Source organism: Corvus hawaiiensis, chromosome 1 (assembly GCF_020740725.1).
Source record: "Corvus hawaiiensis isolate bCorHaw1 chromosome 1, bCorHaw1.pri.cur, whole genome shotgun sequence".
NCBI lineage: Eukaryota > Metazoa > Chordata > Aves > Passeriformes > Corvidae > Corvus > Corvus hawaiiensis.
Genome location: NC_063213.1, coordinates 36,156,463 through 36,179,992, shown reverse-complemented (window position 1 = coordinate 36,179,992; position 23,530 = coordinate 36,156,463). Strand labels below are relative to the sequence as shown.

Below are 23,530 nucleotides of genomic sequence, written 5' to 3'. Positions count from 1 at the left end.
CTGTAAACATGCAGAGCATAATAAGAAACCCCACTTCTTCCATTAAGTAACTGACTCCTTGCATGTGTGATTTATGACTTGTCTTCACAAATACAGAGTGGCATTCTGACCAGGCTGTCAGGTTTCTGGAATTCCCAAACATCCAAGGTTCTAATATCCTAAAAGTTAAAAAACCCCAACCAGAACAAAAAACCCCAACCAAACAAAGCAAACAAAAAACCCACCTACCCAGCCAGGCAGAAAGGGAGACTGACTAACACAGAGCCAAATGAACATGTTTCTCAAACTTCCTGAAATTGCAGTACCTTTTTTGTATCTGTCTTCATGCAAATCTGATTGCCCTAATTGTATTTATTAGAAATAAGACAAACCAAATCATGCCCTTTTTTATAATTCACATAACTAATTTTATGAATATTATTTTGTGTGTGTGACCCCCTAAAACTTTTCCATTACTTCCTTAGGGTCTGAAATGCACAGCTGGGAGACACTGACCCAGAGCAAAGGTTAAGTAGCCAGCAGTTAAGCAACACTCTCGGGTCAGGAGACAAGATTGCATGTCTGCTTTTGCTGCCAGTTTTACAGGAGTAGAACAGAGAGAGAGATCTATCTTCTGGTGACTCCAGGTATTGCACAAGCATGCATCAGCAAGTAGCTGACACACTCATGTATGTAAATAAAATATTCAAGTTTAACAACTCTGTTTATTTACTTGGGTTCCAGACTCCCAAGGAATGATGACTTTCAAGCTGCTGTCACACATGTTTTGGCAAAAAAGCATCAGTACTACAATATTAGGGACATCTACCACTTAGAATACAATCCATTGATTTTACTGGGAATTATAATATAAGAAAATCTCCTGTAAGAGCCAGTCCAACAGTATCACAGGCTATTTTAAAAGCAGCCACATTTTACTGTAGCTACACAGTACTCTCAAACCTCTCACACAAGCTGTAAAAGACAGTTTCATGAAAACAAACTTTAAAGGGTTCAGCCATAAATGTATAAGTTAACTGATAAAAAGAGGTAATGTTTAAAGAAAATAGCAGCCTTCATTCTGTGAACAAAATTCAGAGGTTCCCAAAAGCACCCAAATCCCCAAATTGGATTGAATCTTGGACTTCGGTTCAGAGAACAAAAGCTCAATTCAGCTCCTTCTTTTGTTTTATGTTCTATTGCCTTTACTCAAGAAAAGACAAAATTTAATCTCAGAAATAGAGCGCAAATAATTTTGTTTTAATAGTTATTGGAAAAAATTTTAGACTTAGCCTACATAAGAGCCTGAACTCTTATTTAGATTTCCACACTTACCACTGCTCCACCACTTCTTGCCATTGATCACATAGCTGTTCCCGTCTCGCTCAATGGTGCATTGCATATTGGTGGCATCACTTGAAGCCACATCAGGTTCTGTGTTAAAGGAAAAAAACCAAGCCACCAGGTAAAATATAAAGGTAATATAACCTCCACAAATATCAGGCTCTAGATATATTCTATTAAAAGTACACTGTTTTGCTACCAGTAGAAAAGCTGTTTGAAGAACCTCACTGCTGGTGGTCAAAAGACCTCCTGTTTTTCAACAACCTGTTATTCATAGCCAGTTTAAATGTACTTGGTCTTGGACCACCCTTTGCAATCAACAGCCTTCTTCCTTTCCTTGTGTTTTTAAATCCTTTATCCTTCCATTGTACTTACAGGTAGCAGTCATATTGCTCCTCAGCCTTGTTTTCTCCCTCTGGGCTCTTCTCAAGTGAAAATAGACTGAAACTAATTTTGTGGTGGCATATGAAACAGACCACATGAAGTGGTCAGCAAAATGTCATCAATGGTTTTTTGGAACAGGAAAGATTCTTCCTTTCTCCTTTCATCCTCACTATCCACTTTAAAACAGAAGTAACTATTTCCTCTTGGGGAACACAGCAAAACAGAATTTGCAAAGTAAGTGTCTGCAAGGCTGAGCTCTCTCGATTCCTCCTGACACAGGAGGATCAAGATTTTGACATCACATGTTCCAAAAACTACCTTCCTATAGCAAGAGCCAGACTTTCCAGAGATGCTGAATGCCACAAGCTTTCAGGAGCAAGACTAAATACAATGCTGAGCTATGGACATAAATCAAGTTATTTTTGGGTTGTATCTAAAACATCTGTGACACACTGCAAAACTACACAACTTTAATCACAATAATGATACTTGGACCCAACTGTGTATGTCTAGAGAACTCCAAAGCACACTACAAGAAAAGGTAAGCTCTACTGTAAACCTGTTTGGTACTATAAATTGTATTTTACTAGTACTAAAATTAAACTGAAAATGTATAGAAAGCAAATACTAATTATTGTAACCATGAAAATTGGCAACTATCAGGAAAGGCAGCAAGGGTGCTTCAGTTTGCATTCACACCTCATAGATGAATTCATATTCAACATATTCACAGATACTGAATTAGTATAGAAATGTCCACTGTAACACACAACTTGCAGTTTTTTACTTTTTGGTGCATACACCATGTGAAGTTCCTGCCAATTGCCTCTAACTTTTTTCTGGAGAAAAATTTACCTGTCATGCAGAAGCAAGAACTAATCTTCCCTTCTAGGAGGGGCTCCAGCCACTCCTTCTTTTGCTCTTCAGTCCCATACATGTGGAGGACCTCCATGTTTCCCGTGTCTGTAAGAAATCAGCAGTCATGTTTACTGCTCGAGACCCACAGCCTGTAAGGTGTAAGATGCCCAACTTTTTAATGCTCCCAGTACCATAGTTTTGGGACAGCACTGCTAACCTGGTGCATGACAGTTGAAAACCTCAGGAGCAATAAGGCATCTCCCTGTCTCCTCAGCTATTATGGCATAGTCAAGCTGGCTGAGACCACTGACATCTGGGAGGAAAAGGTTCCACAGACCTTCTGCTTTGGCCAATTCCTGTTGCAAGAATCAACAGAAAAAATATCAGCAACAAGCCTTAAAAAAAAAAAAATTAAAATTAAATTCTGGCTTGCTACACATTTTCTTCCCTCCTGCCTACTATACTGTCCAATATATCTGCTGCCATTTTTCAATAGCTATTTTGAAATAATAGGTACAGTCTTTGACTTAAAGTTCAGATATGCCCCTCACAGACCTCATTTTGTTTTTCCCTTCTCTCATTTGTTTCTCTTACCTTTTGCATACTTCCCTATTCCTTTCCTTCCACTGTTCCTCACACTGTTTCTTTCCATGCAGAGTAACTTCACCAGCAGGATACACCAATCCCTCTTATGCTCTATGTCTGTGTTCTTTTACTGCTAGAGTGCTAAAAATATTTATTGTCCCATACCTTCAGTCTCTCCAGCAGTGGTGGCTTCTGCCATTTGTCCTCAGTATTTCTATGTTCAGCATAATATTTTACTATTTCCTTAGAGAAACAATTTAAAAGATGCTGTTTAAATTAAGAAAACATGTAACACACAAAGAATAATAGTCCTCTTCCAGATCTATGATCCAAGGAGCCAATTAAAAAATATTCAACACAGGTTTACATTATATAGTTGGTTGCATTATAAAATTAAATATATAATTGAAAACTCAACTGCAATCTATTAATTTTGCAAGACTTTAAATGTGAGATGACCCCAATCAGTACCTTATTTTATACTACTATTTGGAATGGTTTAAAGTATGTGATGATGGCACTAGGAAGTCAGTATTTTCTGGAGATAAAAGTACCTGTTACCAACAGCACACACAAGAGGCATGAAATAAAAGCCTGATGTACTGACACTTAAGATTCAGGTTTCTGGTCACAACATTCAGATACATAAGTCAGTTAATCTTTTGTTAACTGAAAAAAAAAAAAAAAATACCACAAAAATACATTTTCTCTTCCTGTCAAAATAATTCCTTAACAGATAATGTAAGCAGTCATTCCAAGCACCAGTCATTAGCTGTAAGTAAACACCTATATTCATTAATCTTAGTATTTTCACAAGCATGTTTTAGTGAGGGACAGAAGATATTTTCTGCATTTCTACCTGACTTAGGGAAAAAAAAATCAGAAAGCCAAAAAAACCAATTCTGCAACAAAAGCCATCTGTACTTCCACAAGGCTAAAAGCTGAACCAACTTTCTAAGCAGAAATTCCTAACCTTCCTAGGATAAGAAGTAAAATGCTACATCTCATTTTCCCTTCCACCAACTATGGACTTTGTGTATATTTCATTAGCTGATTTCAAACCTTCATTGGTATTAGATACATTCAGGAATGAGGCTACTTTGATACATTATACAATCCCATTTTTTGTCACAGCCTAAAAAGCAAGAAACAGAAACATTCAGCTTCATATGGTTAAAATCAGCAGTATTTTAAAATAGGTGTTATTCAGTTTGGTATCTTAGAGTTCTAGGTTGTTGTTAGTCTAACAAGTATTTTGGCAACTTCCTTTAAAAAGTAACTCTTTCTAAAAAGAGAAGTTTTTACACTTCAAAAGTTAATAAAAGCTAAGAGTTACTTTTTAAACAATGCATACAATATTTTAATCCTGAAAAAAAAAATACAGTCTATAATGATTTCTGCTAATATTTTGCACTGCCACAATCACCACTGCATGAAAATAAGGCTGTTTTGGAAAAAAAAAAACCAGGAGGACATGACTTCTATACATATTTTTACATTTTTATAAAGTCTAGTCAGAAAATGTTCCTTTATAAACAGGTTAAGTAAAAGCTTTTACCTTCTCAGCTGGATAAATGTGCTGCTTCATGAACTGCTTAACCTTCAGCAAAATTTCTTGGCCTTTTCTACTTTGATGGAAGAGCTCTCCAGAAGTGCTGTGCTGTGTGCTGCTGAAGGATGACCTAGGGAAGAACATTCAAGGCAGTAACAAGTAAGACCAGATTTTCCCTCATAATAATATAAGCTGCCTTAGAAAGGCATTTAAATAAATGAAGATGTTGGAAAAGCTTTGCCTTGCCTTTGACCAGTAGTCTGGACCACTCTTACCTTTTTGAGAGCTCTAATCCTCTTTCTGCCAAAGGCTTCACTATCTTCGCAAATTCATGACTGTTTTCTGCAGAAGCATTTCCAGTGAGATACCTGGCATATACACCCTAAAACCGAAAGAAAAACATATATGATATAATTATGCTCTTAAAAGTGTCTCTTTAACACACTGGTGATTTCTTCAACTATAAAAGTAACACTTAAACGCACAGATTTTTAAAAGGAAAAACTTACTGGGGTATGTTGATATTGGTTTGGGTGCATTTCTGATATAATGGAGATGCTTGTTGCACAAGAGTTAAGAACATATCCCAGCTAAACCAAACTAAAGGAAAATCACAAAAAGTAGTAGTGAAAAAGTAAAAAAGAAAAAAGAAAATACAAATGTCTGCACATGATATGGCAAACGAGCCCAGCCTGTCCCTCAAGCCAACTGACAACAGCATAGACATATGATTATTATTCATGACTAAATGAACTACCCACAGATACACAAAGCTATATGACATTTCAGCAAATGTGAGGGCATTACCTGGGCTATTGCTGCCATTTTAAAATATGACAAAGCAAGAAAAAAGTTAAAGTTGGATAAAGTAGTGGTAATACGCCGGCAGCGGCAGTACACGGAAACCAGTTCTTCAAAGGAAGGAGTTTCTACAAAAAAACAGAACAGCTTTTTTTAGAATACTCAACATTTTCAATGATTTTTTGCCACCTTATTCTTCAAACATTTGAACAATTTTAAGCTTTATGAGACAATTCATTTACACCATGATTGACCATTTCTCATGACATAACTGTGACATGGAGAGACCAAGGGAAGTAGGAGTTGCCAGAATTTCAGATAGCCATAACATTTCCTCCTGCCCTTTGTCTCCACTCCAGTCAGGAAAATAATTTCATCCAGGGGAGAAAAGGCTTCTTTTAAAACTTAAATTATATATTTACATTTAAATTTCTTTTTTCTTCCACTATCTCTTAGAAAGGTTCAAAAGAAGTAGCATGTTGTGGCTAAGACAAAGCTTGATAGAACAGAACTATCTAAAGCCTCACTATCAACATGTTTGCTACAATGAAAAAATTATGGAAAATTTCTTTACAAATGCAAAATGATATGCTTGTGAATTTACCATTTAATTCCTGTTTATAAAGGTAGCATTTCAAATAGAAATCAAGCCAAGGATTTGTTTCAAGAAAAAGATTATGATTTCATACCTATGGTGTCTTTGAAACCCAAGATAGAGCCTTGACCTAAGTCCTTAATAGACGTAGGCCAAAAGTAGAACTGAGTGGCATATGCTAAATCTGCTAAGGGATGACCAGTAGTTGAAAGTTCCCAGTCCAACACTGCCAAAACACGAGCCTTAAATAAAAACAAGAACCTCAAGTAAGTGCTAGAACACATGTTTTCTCCATCCACAAAGGCACAACCCACTCAATATCCAAGAGTTTTATTTGGTTACTATGTGTTTAAAATTAAAAACACACACTGTAGCTGTCTACAGCAAAAAGAGTTCCTTCTGGCACTATCTAAGGATCTGAAGAAAAGTAACATTCACATAGGGATAGAAAGCTAGGCATTTTTCCAAATAAAATCTGATTTAAATCTACAGTTTTGAGTAGTGTTCTTCCTGTCAGAAACTTCCAAACTCTTCTCATATAAAACATGATTGAATTAAAATATCCTAAAGAACAGTAGTACTGAGAGTTGTGTTTCTCTCCCAGTCCTGTTGCCCAGTCCTCTGGCACAGAAACTCACAGCCAGACCATGCACCAGAAAACCTAATTTATCACATTATACATAGAATAACACTTACATGGGGAATTGAATTTCTTAAACAGGAAGCCAATGACTGCTGAGAGTGAGCCTCTGCTGCAAGCATCCTTGCAATGGTGTCTTCAGCTGGGTGGTCTGATACACCCCACAGTGTTATTTTGATAAATTCCTATAATCCAACTGGCCTGTGAACCTGAACAACCCCTCCAGCCTACTCATGATCCATGGCTACTTGAAGTACATGAAAAAGTCTTTCCTACACAGTCACTCCTGCATCTACAGGAACAGTTTCTATAGATGACCTAAAATTACTTATGTACAGCTTGATCAATTCCTTCAACTGCATGAGGAACAGCTGGAAGAGTCCCCAAGACTGTCAAATTCCCTTCTCAGGGAATCAATCAGCACATTTAAACCTACAAACCATGTCTATCAACTAATCTATGCACAAAAACTCTGGGAATCTCTGGGATCTGTTACTTTGCCATGAAGCAGGCACTGCAGTCATGGTCACAAATTCCAGCCATGTCTTCTGGTCACAACACAGCAGGTAGCATGGAGAAAAAGTAATGAAAATGCAACTGTGTTGATAGCACACATTTATTTTGAAGCACACATATTGTTGATAGCACACTAGGAAAAAAAAAAGGAATCTTTCTTTCCCTAAAGATGAATGAGGAACTTTCAGGGTCTCTGTGATCTACATGTGCTCCATAACTAAACAGCTTTGGCAGATTTTCCTTTGTTTTCACTAGTGTCATGTATCATGCATTCAGATCCTGCTCCAAAGGCCCTTGTTGTTAACTGAAGCCATACCACAGATGTCAGTGGGCTTTGGATCAGATGCTTATGTAGTTTAATGAAGTGAGCCTTCAGCTGCACTGAATCCAATAGGATTTATGCATATAAAATGCTTTGTTCCTGTACTTTGAAGCAGGGACTAGAACCAATGAATAAATTGAGTATCTCTCAAGTCCAGGCTGAATGAGGGGCTCTGAACAACGTGGTCTAGTAAATGGTATCCCTGCCCATGGCCAAGGCATTGGAAATAGATGATCTCTAAGGTCTCTTCCAATCCAAACCATTCTATGATCCTGTGATTCCATCAATTCTATCTAGCTCTCACAATGAAAGCCAGGACTGTATTAGGTACCTAAAAACCATACACAGAGCATAGAGAAGAGTTCATTTTCTACTGTTTCTTTCAAAGATGTATCATGCACTAAAATAATCCACATATAAGTGTCCTATTACATGATAGGAGTACAAACAAATGGAGGACCAAAACTTCCTAAACATACAAATACATTTCAACTACCTCTGTTGGGTGGAAGATGATGTTATCTATTCGGAAGTCCCCATGAATCAGGCTTTCTTCATTGTCATCAGGTGGCAAGTTGTTTGCTAACCACTCAGCCAGATTGTTCATGGCAGGAATATCTGTATGAGCAGCTGCATCATACTGTTTTTTCCAAGTTGATACCTTAAAAATACAAACATTCCAACAGATTTTTCAGCCGATTCACAAGTTTTTCAAGAGTATAAAATTTTGAAGCACTTGCTTCAGGCTTTGATTATCACCATGTTGCTTGAAAATTCAGTAAAACCCAGTACCTCTGCATTTGCAAATGTGAACTGAGACATCAAAAGATGAAATGAAGACTACATCGATTTCAATCTTATTTACATAGCCCAAACCCAGTGTTAGTCCAAAAGCAAATGAGTATCATTCCCTAAGTATAGCATTACAGAATCAATCTGAATGTAGTAGTGGCTTTAGACTGTGCACAAATAATGGAACTAAGTGAAGGTGTTTAATAGCTAAAATATGATCATTAACAATTTAGCTTGCAAATCAAATAAACATTCAAAGACCAGACAAAACAAGAGAATGTTAAGAGCTGTACCTGTCTTTTGCAGTATCCTGGTCCTCTACCGTATCCTTGGAGACCCAATGACTGCAAATTGAAGGAGTGCAACAGGGCCAGAGTTTCTATCATTGCAAGATACAGAGCAGAACGCTCTGCTGGCCCCACCTCAGGCAGTGAGATGTCTCGGAAGATGCGACCCTAGAAATAGCATAAATCAATGATAATTGGTGGGATGTACACACCAGATGAAAAGAAGTAAAGCTATACATTCCACAACCAAAACCAAATGTAGCGAACCAACACTCCCTATGCAATCAAAAATGCCTTCCTCAGTTATTTTATTCCTCGCCCAGGGCCGATGAAGGCATTCACAGTAATCCCAGGTTATTAGTATATGGTGTATCTGTAGTTGAAAGTCTGAATTAGAACAGCCAATCCAGGTATCCTCAAGCTTGGAAAGCACCAGGAAAAATGTTACTGTATTGTCTCGAACAGCTGAATTGCAGAAAAAATACCAATGATGGCCTCAGAGGGCTGGAGGGGCAGGCAGGAAGAGGAGGGGAATGGGTGGGTTGTAGGTACAAAGACTCAAACAATCCAAAGAAATTCACTTGTTTTCTCCTTAAAAGCAGTTGAACACATTTAGAATACGGGTGTGTTGTTCCATTTTCACAATTGCTAAAAACAGAGCAGTGCAGTTCATCGTAGAATTGACAGACTGTACATTTACATACTTAGAAATGTAACAAGGTTTCTTCTTAAGGAATCGCTTTGTTCTAGTCAAAACCAGAAAAATTCTCCATCTTAAATGTAAGAAATCTGTTTCAAATTGTTCACAGCTTTTACATTCTATTACCCTTGATTTATCGTTTTTGTAGGAAGGCTAACTTAATCTTCAGAAACTGGCCCACAAACTTACATTTCTAATTTCCCAGTGAACCTAATGATAAAGTGGGATCCAATGAAAAGGGAAGAGGCCTGAATTCAACTCCTCCTCACACAGGATAAAAAAAAAAGACACAGTACAGCAGACTTATGCCCAAAATCTAACAGAAAGTGTATCAACTCAGCTACAGCACCCCCAGAGTGGTGGACCACAGACGAAGCTATGCTGTGCTCTTTCTGAAACTAGTGTTTGAACTGGAATCCTGCTTTGTCTTCAAGAACAGGTGATTGTATGTCAGTTCCTATCTTCAATACTAAACAGGCTCCAGGACCTCCAAAGATTCAGTTTACAGACTAATTTTTTTCCCTCTGACTTATGTATGCTTTTCACAGAAGCAATATTGCCTCATTCCAAGATATCCTTCCAAGAGTTCAAACAAGAACAAGAGGTTAAATACTGAGCTAGAAAATTCAACAAAGTGTGAAATAAGCCCTGGAGAAGCTGAAATCTGTGAGAATCACTGATAGCTAGCATTTCTCAAAAATATCAGAAGATTATTTACACTCATATCACAAAACTGTGCTGGGTAAGGCTCTAATAGATAGATTTTAGACAATTTAAAAGCAGCTTGTAGTACAGAGAAGGAAAGAATCTCTCACACTGGAGGACCAACCTGCACATGCTGCATTACATAAAACTCTGTTCCAATGATAGAAATGTCACTGCAGTACAACAAGGGCTCAGGCACTGGAAATCCAGCTGAAAATAAGGCTTTCTGAACACGATATTCTCTATCAACCTGAAAAAGACACAGAAATTTAGGTTCAATTAAAACCTCCCAAACATAAATGAGTGCAGTGAATCCTCTTGAATGTTTAATTATATGTAGAGCACAGAACACAGAAAATGATCCAGCAACTCACTGCATTTCTGGACACATTCATCAGTGTGCTGGACCACCATGCATAGACCCATGTCACCTGCAATACGAAGTGTTTGGAGCTCAGTGGACAATTTTAACTTACCTTGTGTGCTCTAGGTAAAAGGGGACCATGGGGCTTCTTCCTGAGCACAAAAGCCTGCCCACCCTTCTGAAGGTAAAAGGTTGGGTTTGACTGGCCTGAGCTGCAAAGAGAAAGATTAAAATTTCTCAAAAATTCAATTACTTACAAATTTGTAAACTTCTAATAGAAATGATACTGGCAACAGGCACTGTGAATTGACCAGAACAAAATGGCAGGACAGAGGAAAGCATTCTTCTCAAGAGTTGTTTTGTATAGGGTTTTTTTTTTTTCAAATCTAGTCTTACAAGGGACCAAGTGATAGCCCACAAAATCAGAAGTCAGAGGTTCTATTCCTGCATATAAGAAAGATGTCTTCTTTCCCTGCAGAAACGTCACAGATAGCCAATTTGTTCTCCTGCAGCATTTACCTCTCCTCCCTAAAGAGACATCATGAACTTACTCAAGGTATGCAGTAGACACTAATCTCAAAACCTTCTGATTGGGAGGAAATTAAACAGAGCAGAATTCTCACTGGCTCATAATTGTATTTGTCTTTTGGAAAGCTGTATTTTAAACAATATAAGCATAAAGGAAGCTCTTCTATTTGGATAGGGACTTTCTTTAAGAGCATGTACTGACAAGACAAGGGGGAATGGATTCAAACTGAAAGAGGAGAGTTTTAGATTAGATATTAGAAAAAAATTCTTTACTGTGGGGATGTTGAGGCACTGGAACAGGTTGTCCAGAGAAGCTCGGAATGCCCCATCCCTAAAAGCGTTCAAGGCCAGGCTAGATGGAGCTCTGAACAACCTGGTCCAGAAAAAGATGTCCCTGCCCATAGCAGGGGATTGGAACTAGATGGTCTTTAAGGTCCCTTCCAGCCCAAAACACTCTATGATTCTATGCTATGTATGATATTCTAGCACCAAGCCCCATTGTATGCCAGCCTGATCATCACGTCTATAGATTATGCTTGAGGGACAGCCTATAGGAACTGTAAAATTTTGAAGAATGAATGTTGGAGTCACAAAGAAAATTAGACATTTCAATCACACACGTGTAAGAGAAGGACAACCCAGATAAACTCTTCATTACACCTTGTCTATCATATTCCAATCAAGCCTACTGATCCTTATTTTCCTCAAGGCTCTGTGCTAATCTGCATGCCTTTCTCTCCTTATTCTTGTTCATTTTTAAGATGTATTCTGACTTAGTTCAATAAACAATTAGACAACTATTGGAAAATAAAAATCAAATGGACTTCTGCTTTCATTCCTCCCATCACATTTTCATTCTCCTGGAAGCAGTTAGGGCATAGTTTGTAATATTTTAATAAGTTTAAGAGACAAATACTCTGCCGAGCACAAAAGAAATTTAGGCCAGCTGAACCCTGAACTGCAATTATAAGACAAAGTAGTAAGAGCATAAATACTAACAAAATTTTAGCAGATTTTACTATTAACTACTCTCCTAAGGCTCCTCCTAAAGTCTCAACTGAGGTACATACGAGAATCACGGCACAGCTGCGGATTGAATGCATGTTTTATATTTGCATCAGAAGACAATGAAAAATTGTTCACTGTTTCTTAGTGATAGCTGCAGATAAATTAGTCAAGGTCATGCCTACAAAGGAATCAATCCTCATTTTTAGAATAACTTAACTTCTAATAGCTCCTGATATGAAGTCATGCAACCACTCCACTGATCTGCTGAATGCAAATGAACTCCGTGCTCTGTGGAATAGTGGCTTTGGAGCCTGGGTGTAGCACGTCCCTGGCACACTGCCATAATGCTCTCTGGACATTAACGGGAATCTCGGCACATCCTTACCTGTTCTCGTGGACTTGCTTTACCCGGTGACAGCCTAATGCTTTTACTATTGATTTCTTAGGCCATGTATGTGCTTCTGAACATTACTATTTGCTGTGCGATTAAAGATGGAGCAGGTCAATTGAGATGTATGTGTAGGCAATAAAACAATTGTGGGTGTACTCTGAGGACAGTGCGAAGTCCACCCAACACACAGCCCGGCCACAGACTGCGTGTGAAAGGTCACCCTGGCCGACATCGCAAACTTTGCCTTGTGCAGCAGCTCAAAGGACGAGCCAGGCCATGCCTTTAACTGGACTAAGTCAGAACGCATCTTAAGAATCCGTCGATGGGTGCTGCCCGCCATCCCCACGGAAAAGGGCTCTACCTCTGACCACCCTCCCTGCCAGGCGGCAGCGAGCGGCTCCTCTCCCCTCCCTCCCGGGCGCTCTGAGCAGGGGAGCTGTGTCAGTCACCTGTGTTACCTGTACTGCCTGACAGCCAGCGTGCCCGCGGGCTGCCGAGGGAAGCCGGGCAAGCGGCTGCTCAGGTACCGCTCCAGGCTGCCCTGGTCGAAGCGGTGCTGCCGCCGCACCTCGCTGGTGCCCGGCTCCGCCGCCATCCTCGGAGGCCGCGCCGGAGCCTCCCCCGGCCGGGTCACCCGGAGGCGCCTCGGTCCGTCAAGAAAAGCGCTTCGCAGCCCCCTGGCTGTCGGGGCCGGTCGGTTCTCCTGGAAGATGACGTTTCCCAGGAAGCAAATACCGCCCCGGCGGACACCGCCCCTCAGCCCGCTCTGCTGCCGGGCGTGAGGAGGCGGCGCCGGGAAGGGCCCGCCCCGGCGCTTCCCGGAAGCTCCCGCGGCCGGGCACAGACGTGTCGCTGCCATGGCGGATCCCGGGCGGCTGGAGCGGCTGGAGCGGCGCGTGCGGGAGCTGGAGGAGGAGCTGGCCCGGGAGAAGCGCGGGCGGGGCGCGGCGCGGGCCCGCATCGACACCATGAGCCCCGAGGTGACCGACTCCAACCCCTACAGGTGCGGTGAGGGGCGGGAGGACTGCGGAGGGCTCGGTCAGGATGCGGAGGATGGGGAAGAGGGAGGGCCGTGGCTTGGAACGGCGGGTCTGGGTGAAGCGGGAGAGGCACACGGATGTGGAGAGGGCTCGGACGGGTGGGAATCTGAGGGACGGGGCTGGGTGTGTTCAGGAAGGTGTCGGGCAGTGCCGGAGGCAGATGCTCTGTGCGGAGCAGGGGAGGGATGCTCTCGGATTTCCCACCTGGCTGGGCTGGCAGGGGTGGATGTCAGGGTTACTTTGTATTATCTTGCTTTACAATACAGGCGGGGGGGAGAGAGAGAGAGGGGAAACCTTGTGAGTTTTTCAGCTAGGTTGCTAATAAATGGGACAGGTGTTAGTATTCCTTGAGGTCTTATTCTCATTCCTCCAAATTGTCTATTTCAGAAGTTGGTTTATAGAATTCTTGAGCTTTAGAGATCACTTCCCATCTAGAAATCTGATGGGTTTGTTGGTTTGGGTTTGTTGGTTTTTTTTTTTTCCTTAATACAAGTTGATACTTGTACTTTCATGAAAAAATGCAATAGAGGGGTAAAAGATTACTTTAAAATCCTTTCAGTTATCCTCAGAACCTGATAGTCTCTACTTTTTTTTAATGTTATGTTAATCTAATCAAATCGATCAGAAAACAGTGCAAGTCTTCACTAGTTTGCTGCCATATGGTTCATTACCAAAAAGAGGTGTCACCTTTCATTCTGTAAATCTGCGATTCATTTACAAAAATAGCTGTGTCCTCCTGATTTCATCAATATTACTCATACCAATAGAATAAGTACATGAGTTTCTGCAGGGTTAGGACTCTGGTGCAAATAGGAAAGCATCTACTCTGTTACTCAGACTCTACCTAGCTGGCAATCACAACTGCAGTGGAAACAGTAGGCTTGAGTTTAGTGCTTGGTGAGGTTATTTCTAAAGCAAAAGTAATTTTAAATACCTGAAAAGCAAAATTGCTGTTAGAAGCATAAAGAACTTTTTTTTTTTTTTTTTTTGTAGTCGTTTGATGGCATTAAAAAGAATGGGAATTGTCAAAGACTACGAGGTAGGATTCTGTCTGAAATGAAACATTGCTTGCATTTTTTCCCTGGGAGGACCACTTTTGATACACTGATATACTGATTATTTCTTTTTACAGAAAATCCGTACCTTTACAGTTGCAGTAGTAGGTGTAGGTGGCGTTGGCAGTGTGACTGCTGAAATGCTGACAAGGTGTGGCATTGGTAAGGTAATGAGAGTTTTTTTCTTCTTCTATATCTTTACAGCAGATGGACTAGTCCTCTTTGTAAAGAATTTGATTTGATTTCACTCTGTTGATTTTACCCAAATAAAAAAATGTTGTGAAGAAGGCACTCAAGAACAGCACCTGTGTAAACATCACACATGAAGAGTCTGTATTTTTATTATGCTGGTAAAATTGATTTATTTAGGGCTTAATCCTGTATCATGTGGATGATTCTTGTTTGGATGCTTGTCATCTCCACATTCTTATATGAACCCATTTATCTAATCTTCATGCTGGATTATTGCAAAAAGAAAACAAAATAAGAAGGAGGGGGTATTTCACATAAAAGATAAAGTCTTATGAGAACCAAGTTTGTATTCATGAAATTGAAATGTAGTAGATGCCAAACAGATATCTTTATCACAAACATTATTTGTCACGTGGCAGCAAGTAGGAATGTGATAAGAGAGATGATACTGTTCATGTAGGTTAATCTGTTGAATATTCTTAGTTTAGATCAAATGACAAGATAACTTTTTATTAAGTAATTTTAATGACTTAACAGATTGGTTCAGTTTTTCACATCCTTACGATGTTGGTACCTCTTGTATGTGAACTGAATAGGCCTGGGAGGGAGAGAGGTTGGTTGGGGATGGGGTTTTTTTATGTTTTTGGTCATAGAATTAGTTTTGTTGTTCAAAATGCCTTGCCATAGTGCTCTGTTTGCAGAGTCTCTGGAGATTCACACATGGTAAAACAATCTTTATTGTAGCTGCTTCTGTTTGATTATGACAAAGTGGAACTGGCAAACATGAACAGACTCTTCTTCCAACCTCATCAAGCTGGATTAAGTAAAGTGCAAGCAGCAGAACATACTTTGAGGTATAACTTGGAGAAGTGGGTGTCAAAATGTATTTAGCCAGGATGCTGCTCCAGAAAACCAATGTTTCACTCTTAATCATTTGCAAAGGAGGATGATCTAATTTGGGAATTTGGGTATAAAATATTTGTGGGGATGATGGATGCTTCAAAGAAATTTTTGTAGTGGCCAAAACCTTAATGTGAGTCTGCTTTTTAAGTATAACAAGTCTTGCTCAGAAATTTGGTATAAATGATACCAATTAAATATGTTGCAGGGTTTTTTCTCATCTAATCTGAATTTTTGACAAATATGGGTGACTAGAAACTTAAGACAATCCTTATGAAGTGAGGGAGTAGAATGCAAATTATCATTGTATTCTTTACTAATGACTCCTGTTATTTCCTCCATAAGGAATATTAATCCTGATGTTCAGTTTGAAGTACATAACTACAACATCACAACACTGGACAACTTTGAACACTTCATGGGTAGAATAAGGTAAAATCCCCCAACTTTAGCATATTGCTAACTTCTGCTGATGTGTGGTTCTACGCAGCTTCACATTTTTCTTGCTGGGGCTCTTTTTCAATTTCATAACTCCCAATTGAAAACCTCTGGGACATATATGTATATGAAGACATTCCTGCCTAGATGTGTTCTCTACAGCTGACCTCTATTTCTGCTGTTACGTAGTTATTTCTTATATGAGTGCATCTTTAGATCTCCAACCAAAACTGTGGGGTTTCCATTATAGAAAACAGATCAGATCATATCTTGAGTGCTCTGTAATGGTTTCAGGTAAGATTTTTAGAATGAAGAAAGAAAATAGTTGTTAGTGGATCTCATAGAGATTTGAAATAATTTATACCATTTGCAGTTCTGTTGTAGAAAGATACAATTCTCCAATACTTTGTACTGTGAGTGTATACTATATAAAACAGTCTAAAATGCTCATATATTTAAATCCCAGCTTTAGCATGGTGTTGTTTCTACAACCAGCAGATCTAAGATGCTGGTTGTACCTGTACTGCATTTCACAAGTTTTGTTAGAAATTCACTTCTCTTGGGCTTCTGTACTCTAAAGCAGCATGTTGGTTGCTGTGGTGGTGTTTTGTTCTGCCAGCAGTTTCATGTAAACTTCTGATGCTTGTTTCAGTAACGGTGCACTGGAGGAGGGGAAGCCTGTGGATCTGGTTCTAAGCTGCGTGGACAACTTTGAGGCTCGCATGGCAATTAACACGGTAAGGCCACCAAAGGCATGAGCTTGTGCAAGTCTATTTTCTCCTATAAATAATGTTAGGAATTGTGGGGCTATAGAAAAGACAGGAACTTAAAAAGAATTTCCTAATTAATGACCCCCTTGGCTTGAGGAATCTGAGCTTTTACCCAGTTCTTATAAATCAATTTTATGTGTATAAATATAACTGTAGACTTTTTAGTTACTATCAGCTAATGGTTAGTAAAAGATCAAAGTGTCATAAGCTCTGTCTTTTCAAATTACTCTGTTTATATAAAGGTATTTTCAAAGGCTGGTATGTTCAATCTTACAAACTTTTAAAAACTTTCTATAGCTAATTGTATACTTCATATGACTTTTTGTATCCTAAAAATGCTGTGTACCTAATCAAACTGTTTTTCTTTATAGTAGCAGCCAATGTAGGGTATATGCCAAATGTATGTTTTCTGTTATCCTTCAGCTGACTTGATCCATAAATTGCAGGCACTGTATCAAAGCCTCTAAAAAGAGTTTGTGGAATTATATTCTGTAGTGTGCTGTAACTGGGTCACTAAAGTCTGTATTTGTTAAAACATCTCAGGTCCTCAGGAAAGCACAAAGGGCTGGCTTCATGAGGGCAACTTTAATTTGCTGTTTGATTTTTCCTTTGATAAATAATTTCTATTCTATCTCTTCATGTCCCTTTTTCTGACCAAAGCCTTTTTGCCTGAAAGCAGGGAGATAAATGTGTTTCATCAGTCCCAATTTATCACATTTTTTGGGTTCCTTTTCTTTCCATTGAACTTCAGCAGTACTGACGTGTGTGTTTCTGTATTCATAAGGCCTGCAATGAACTTGGACAAATCTGGATGGAATCTGGAGTGAGTGAAAATGCAGTGTCAGGACACATACAGCTGATCATACCCGGTGAATCTGCTTGTTTTGCGGTACGTGGTGCTCTGCTAAACTGTTCACTTGCCTTTTAGAGTGGGACTGGGAATGTGAAGATTAGCTGGCTAGGGAGTGTGATCCTGGCACAGCTGATGCAGTAGCTTAAAATTTTCTGTGGGACTTCTTGAATGCTTTTTTACAGCTTAATTTCTTTATTGTCCCTCAGTGTGCTCCTCCACTTGTAGTAGCGGCAAATATTGATGAGAAGACATTGAAACGAGAAGGAGTTTGTGCAGCCAGTCTTCCTACAACCATGGGTGTTGTGGCAGGAATGCTTGTACAGAATGTTCTCAAGTAAGTGACTGAGTTGTTGCTATTTGATGTGTACAGCAAATAGATGAGAAAAAAAGCCTCTGAAACTCTGAAGGAACATTTCATAATGACAGGTCTGATTCTTTTTACATGTTCATGGCCTGTTTCCTAATGGCATTGGCAACATTGAACAGGGCTTGAATTTTAAATAGGACTTTTCAGGGGTAAGAAGCAGTTTCAGTGTTTTCCAAAGAATTTTTGTTACTGCATACACACATGCACATTGTTTTCGTAGTTCTGCATTTAAACATGCTCTGATTTGACATCATTAAGTTCTACATAAAAAATGCTACAGTGCTGACTTGTCTTCAAAATTTTGTACATGGACAATGAATAAATTACTTCTCTTGCAGTGTTTGCATTCTAAAAACCTGAGGGGAATTAAAAATAGTTACAGAGCAATATGGCATATTTTACTAAAAAAAGTACTGTCACATGACTCCAACTGCTAAAAGAATTGCATGCATCGGCAAGGAAAATATTTGAACAACTTTGTACTCATTTTCAAAATGATGCAGTGTTTTACAAGAATCTTTGAGGATGAGATTGTATTTAGCCTGCTTTTAGCCTTAGCTTGGTTTGGTTAGAAATACAAAAATTTCAAGTTACCAAGGAATAGAAGTACTGTTTGCAAATGTGCCTATCAACAACAAAGCTTCATTTTCAGCTGAGCAGAGAGAGGTGTTTTTCTTGAACAAAGAATACAAACCTTGCAGCTTAATTAGAATCTTTGTTTTAATTGCAAATCTGACCCTACAATAAAGATGACTGAAGTGATTCTGATTAGCTCTGAAAACTTCCCCATTGTAATACAGGACACCTGAGTGTTCCAAGCAATGGATTAAGGCATGGGAGAACACTGCTTACATAGAGCCCTAAATACATTTTTTGTGAGACTGCAGCTGAGTTATTCTCACACATCTTGAGAGGATGGGGTTCTGTATTGATCCAGTTACTCTGTTGCCAGCTGACTACAGCATGACTGGATTTAAGGCAATTAAAGTAACTGCAAACTGCACAAGTGTGAAAGTGTATTCTAAAAGTTCTTTGAGGAAAAATTATTCCTTGAGCAACTGAAGTTTTAGGTTTTCACCTGTATTACAAGCTCCTTCTTTCTCTGTGTTTCTAGATACCTGTTAAACTTTGGTACTGTGAGTTATTATCTTGGTTACAACGCGATGCAGGATTTCTTCCCAACTATGTCTATGAAGCCAAACCCCCAATGTAGTGACCACAATTGCAGAAAACAGCAAGAAAATTATAAGGTAAAAATGATGTGGGTTTGTGGGTTTGTTTGGGGGCTTCCCCCCCCCACCCTTTCTTAAAATCTTAAGAACAAAGCAAGCTACAACCTTTCTGGCAGTCTTACCTTTCTGAGTGTTTATGGGTTTGGTGTTTTTGTCAGTTTGCAGGTATTCTGCCTTTCTGCTCCTAAGCAATCACCATTTAGAACTTTCTTATCTCACGTATTGAAAGAAATGTGAATGTTAGGCTTGATCTTCTTTGCTGTTGTTGGAATTAGACTGTTAATTTTTGGTTATTGAGGGGTTTATTTTTTTGTGTTTTCCCTCCAGAAAAAAGAAGCTGCAAGACCAAAAGAAGAAGTAATTGAAAAGGAAGAAGAAATAGTACACGAAGACAATGACTGGGGTAAGTCATCAACTGAAGACTAAATGATGTTCCCAGTTACTGAGATTCAGTTTGGGTGAACATAGTTTAGGATACATATAATGCTTATAGTTCCTATGTTTTTTAACTTATACTGTGTAATTACTATTGGCTTTTCACAGGTTTGGAAAGTAATTTTAGCACAACTTGATGATGTGTTTTTAGTGCAATGTGCAGGTTTTAGGCTCAAAATGTAACTGCTGCTTGAATAAAGAACTTTCTCAGAGGATGGTCTGAAGATGAGAGAGATGTGACAAGATGTATTAACTGCATATTCCTTTTAAATATACTAAAGAGCAGTTTTCATTTCCATAACCACTGTGCTGAGGCATCCCATGGATTTTTATATTCCTCTGAGGGTTTTAAATTAGAAGGAATTGTCTTAAGGATTAGAAGGAATTGTTTTAAGGAATGGTAAATGTGTTTTATATGACCATTTATATAAAGAATGGAGATATACATGTTTATTACATGAGAAAGAAAGTAATCTTATCTTACAATTGAGAGAAGTGTCCTCATGGTAGGATTTAAATTATAAGAACAAGGACGAGGTGCCATTCTTGTCCATAAGTTGCCTATATAGAATCATTTCGTATATTGTAAAGGGAAAATATTTTGTATTGATAATGGAATGAAGTTGTTGAACTTAAAGGGCTTCCTGCTTTTAATTGTTTTCTGTTTCAGAAAAGTAGCTGCAGCTTTCCTCTCACTGTGATAGCTTGGTGATTAAAGAACTTTTTCTTCTAACTTTTAATGGAGTTCTTGTTTCCTTTTAATGCAAAGGCATCGAATTAGTATCAGAAATTTCAGAAGATGAGCTGAAGGCTGCATCTGGCCCTGTACCTGATCTTCCTGAGGGAATTAGTGTAGCATATACTATCCCAGACAAGGTAATGTATTTATTTTTTATGAATTTTTGAAATACACATTGTAGATTAAATTTATAATACCAACCAGTTTGGTTCCCCTTTAAACTTAAAAGAGAATTCCATCTTGAACAATTGCAGTGAGACTGGACCCTCAGTACATCGTGATTAGTACCTTCTATGGTCCAGTTCTGTGTTCCTATTAAATACATTTCTTTTAAGTTTGGATGCTAGTGTGAATGTACTTCTGAGATGATAGGAATGAATGCATTTGGGGGCTGGGGGAAGGACAGCAAATGTGAATTTCTCAGTTGATGTTTTGGTGACTAAATAATTTTTATCATACATATCTTGTAAAAGCTGTATATAGTCAAAGAGCAATGTGTATGCCTGGGGAACAGAGAATCTGAATGTATTGCAGTAAGAACATTCTAACTCCTAGTCAAAATAGTTTACAATTTAAGCTTAAAATCACTTAGGCCTAATCTCACAATCGGGTGCCTGGTTCTAGGAATATGGTGTGGTGTAACAGCAATAAAGCTGATCTGTGGGGAGTTTCTTTGTTTATTTTTTTTGTTGACAACTTTTTCTTCCTGTTCCTAACAGGAAGAGAATTTAATGACTGGGGAGACAGTAGCAGAGTCTGAAGAAAGCCTAGAAGAACTCATGGCCAAAATGAGAAACATATAGATAAACAAATATTAAGTACAACTTTCATGAGTTTGGATGGACGTTGGATTTTGAGAAGACCAGATTTCATATTTTTCTTTTTTTTACCTCCATTGAAGCTTACCTTTACTTTTCTGATGAAACAGATCTGTTACAGGGGCAGGAAGGACACAGATTTACATTGTTTGTTTATATTCTGTTTTCTCATCATGTCTTTATTAACATATAGAGCTGTGCTACTGTAAATTTGAGTGACTCAGCATTAAGTGACCAGATGCTAAGTGTAAAATAAAAAAGGACATGCATAAACTGAAAAAGCAGGCACAGCACGTTATATGCCCTATCACATGATGAGAATAGAACATAGAACAGGACAAGGGAAAGATGAAATCTGCTGGAGTGGACTGAGTAGGTGAAGGGCAGATAGTGCCTCTCTCATGTTGCTGCTCCTGATTATCCAGGCACTTGTACTTGGTTGTTGCTCACTGGTCCAAAGTCTTGGCATGGATCATGCTGTGGCTACTTTTTTTGAGTAATGAGAACATCTAAGCCTTTTCATCTGCCTTAAATATCCCTGGGATGGAATTTTCTTTATCAGTGTCTTACTACTGCTTGTCCTTAAACAGCTGCCTATGTTTTGTGTGTGATAATGTTTTGAGTATACTGTAAGAAGGTGAAGTCTTTTGTTAGTATTACATTAGCAGACTGCATATCAGCATGCCACTGTTTTTCCTGGCAGATGCTTTTCATGACAAAATTATGAGCAACACTGGAAAGAACCAGAGATTTTATCTACCTTTTCAAACATCTAAATATTTTATTTTTGTTGGTTACTGAAAGTTTAGCTATAATTCTGATCACTCCCCATCACACGGGCTATATTAAGGAATATAGTCTGAGTTTGCATAGAAAGTCTTCTAAAATTAGATGCTATAAATTTTGAGTTTTGCAAATATCTTCATTGGAGTAGCTCACCTGTTGTATTTGTCTTGTAAATGACATTAGTACAGTCATACAACCTTTTAAATGGCCACGTGTTAAACTGACCTGTAAATATTTGCATCCTGGAGTGCCAGTACCCTGCAGAACTGGAAGGATCAGTTTCAAGTATTTTAACTACTGTGGATATTAGATCCAGAACTTGCTAATTATTTCAGCCTCGGCAGTATAAAACAAATATTTCCACAGTGTGCTGCAGCCAACACAGCTGTTAATGGCAGTAGTAGTATCCCACTTATGTGGAAAGAGAGAGCAATATCATGGTGGTGCCTCTCTTTCTTAGGGCAGCTGAATGAATACCTATTCATTATACTAACAACTAGTTTAAAAAATGTTTCATTTCTAAGTAATGATTACAAACTTCAAAATCAGTTTCCTCCGCAGCTGACATCAGATTAAATTATACACAGAAATCATCTCTGCAACCAGTGAGGGAGATTTTGGGTGCGTTTTGAGAGTGGGGCATTATACTGTAAAATTGAAGTGGTTTTTTTGGATTGAGTTCTATATTAGAAAAACAAGGTTTTAGAAATGAACTGTAAAGAAAGATTGGAAATAGAATAATGAGACCATTAAAAAGGTAGATACTTTAATCTGTGTCACTAAGTCTACGTTAGCTTGACACGGTGTCAATTTACGTGTTACTTACATTTCTCTGTGACTTTCACCTTTCTGTTGGGAACAATAAAAGCCAGGCACACAGCTGGCTCTGGAGATTTTGAGGCAAATGGCTGACTCATTTCTACAACAGCTCAGATCATCCTGACTCTGAACTATTTGGCTGACATGACTGCTATCACAGGATTGACAGCTATACGAGAAAAGGACACTTTTATGAGGGAATTAATACATTTTTGTATGCCATGTTAGAGAGTACCCGAAATGGTTCTCATGTTACTTTTAGACTTTCAACTTGTATATACAAGAAGAATTTGAAATAATCAGAAAATAAATTAAAGATGATTGTATGTGTCAATGGTTAAAATTATTTAAAAATAAACAGCATCCAAAAAAGCAGCTTTAAGGACTTTTTAAAATTAAAAATACATTTACATGTATAATGTACTCCAACTGTAAAACATAATAGAAAATTTATTGCTTCCTTGGTTATGAACTAAAAAATCAAAGCATATATATTGCCATGATTTAAGTCCAGCTTTGTTTATTGTGGCAATCTTATAAAAGAAGTGTTCAGTTTTTACAGTGTCTCATGAACATTATTAAGATGTTGATATTCTGACAGTGTAATTTAATCTCCATTGAAACTGGTGACCCTCTGCTTTGAGGTGGAGTTCTCCTACACTGAAGTATTATCTGGCATACCTCATATATATAAATGACTTTTCCTTGCTGTCCATGAGGTACAACTCCATGGAA

General features: G+C 38.6%; 2 protein-coding genes across 3 annotated transcripts in view; one reads left to right on the top strand and one right to left on the bottom strand.

Moving 5' to 3' along the window:
• Nucleotides 1–13,159, bottom strand: part of ACAD11 (acyl-CoA dehydrogenase family member 11) — a 29,373-nt gene extending 16,214 nt beyond the window's left edge. Inside the window, exons 1-13 of one of the 2 annotated variants that reach the window (XR_007202984.1) lie at nt 12,810–13,159; nt 10,537–10,636; nt 10,185–10,310; nt 8,662–8,823; nt 8,073–8,237; nt 6,193–6,340; nt 5,510–5,631; nt 4,978–5,084; nt 4,709–4,832; nt 3,316–3,393; nt 2,783–2,921; nt 2,563–2,670; nt 1,315–1,413 (exon numbers count right to left, since the gene is read on the bottom strand). Coding sequence is in view for 1 of the 2 variants with exons in the window: in XM_048300382.1 (XP_048156339.1) it covers nt 1,315–1,413; nt 2,563–2,670; nt 2,783–2,921; nt 3,316–3,393; nt 4,709–4,832; nt 4,978–5,084; nt 5,510–5,631; nt 6,193–6,340; nt 8,073–8,237; nt 8,662–8,823; nt 10,185–10,310; nt 10,537–10,636; nt 12,810–12,946 (1,615 nt within the window). In the remaining variant the exon portion in view is untranslated. The remainder of the gene's footprint in view (nt 1–1,314; nt 1,414–2,562; nt 2,671–2,782; nt 2,922–3,315; nt 3,394–4,708; nt 4,833–4,977; nt 5,085–5,509; nt 5,632–6,192; nt 6,341–8,072; nt 8,238–8,661; nt 8,824–10,184; nt 10,311–10,536; nt 10,637–12,809) is intronic. The other variant, XM_048300382.1, reaches the window with a different exon arrangement.
• Nucleotides 13,160–13,171: 12 nt separating this feature from the next.
• Nucleotides 13,172–23,121, top strand: UBA5 (ubiquitin like modifier activating enzyme 5). The gene is made up of 12 exons (XM_048300463.1): nt 13,172–13,354; nt 14,385–14,430; nt 14,524–14,613; nt 15,383–15,492; nt 15,884–15,970; nt 16,629–16,713; nt 17,531–17,635; nt 17,806–17,933; nt 19,081–19,216; nt 19,526–19,601; nt 20,403–20,509; nt 21,092–23,121. Exons 1-12 carry the CDS (start codon nt 13,209–13,211, stop codon nt 21,173–21,175), a joined length of 1,200 nt encoding a protein of 399 aa, XP_048156420.1. The 5' UTR covers nt 13,172–13,208; the 3' UTR covers nt 21,176–23,121.
• Nucleotides 23,122–23,530: the final 409 nt, after the last annotated feature.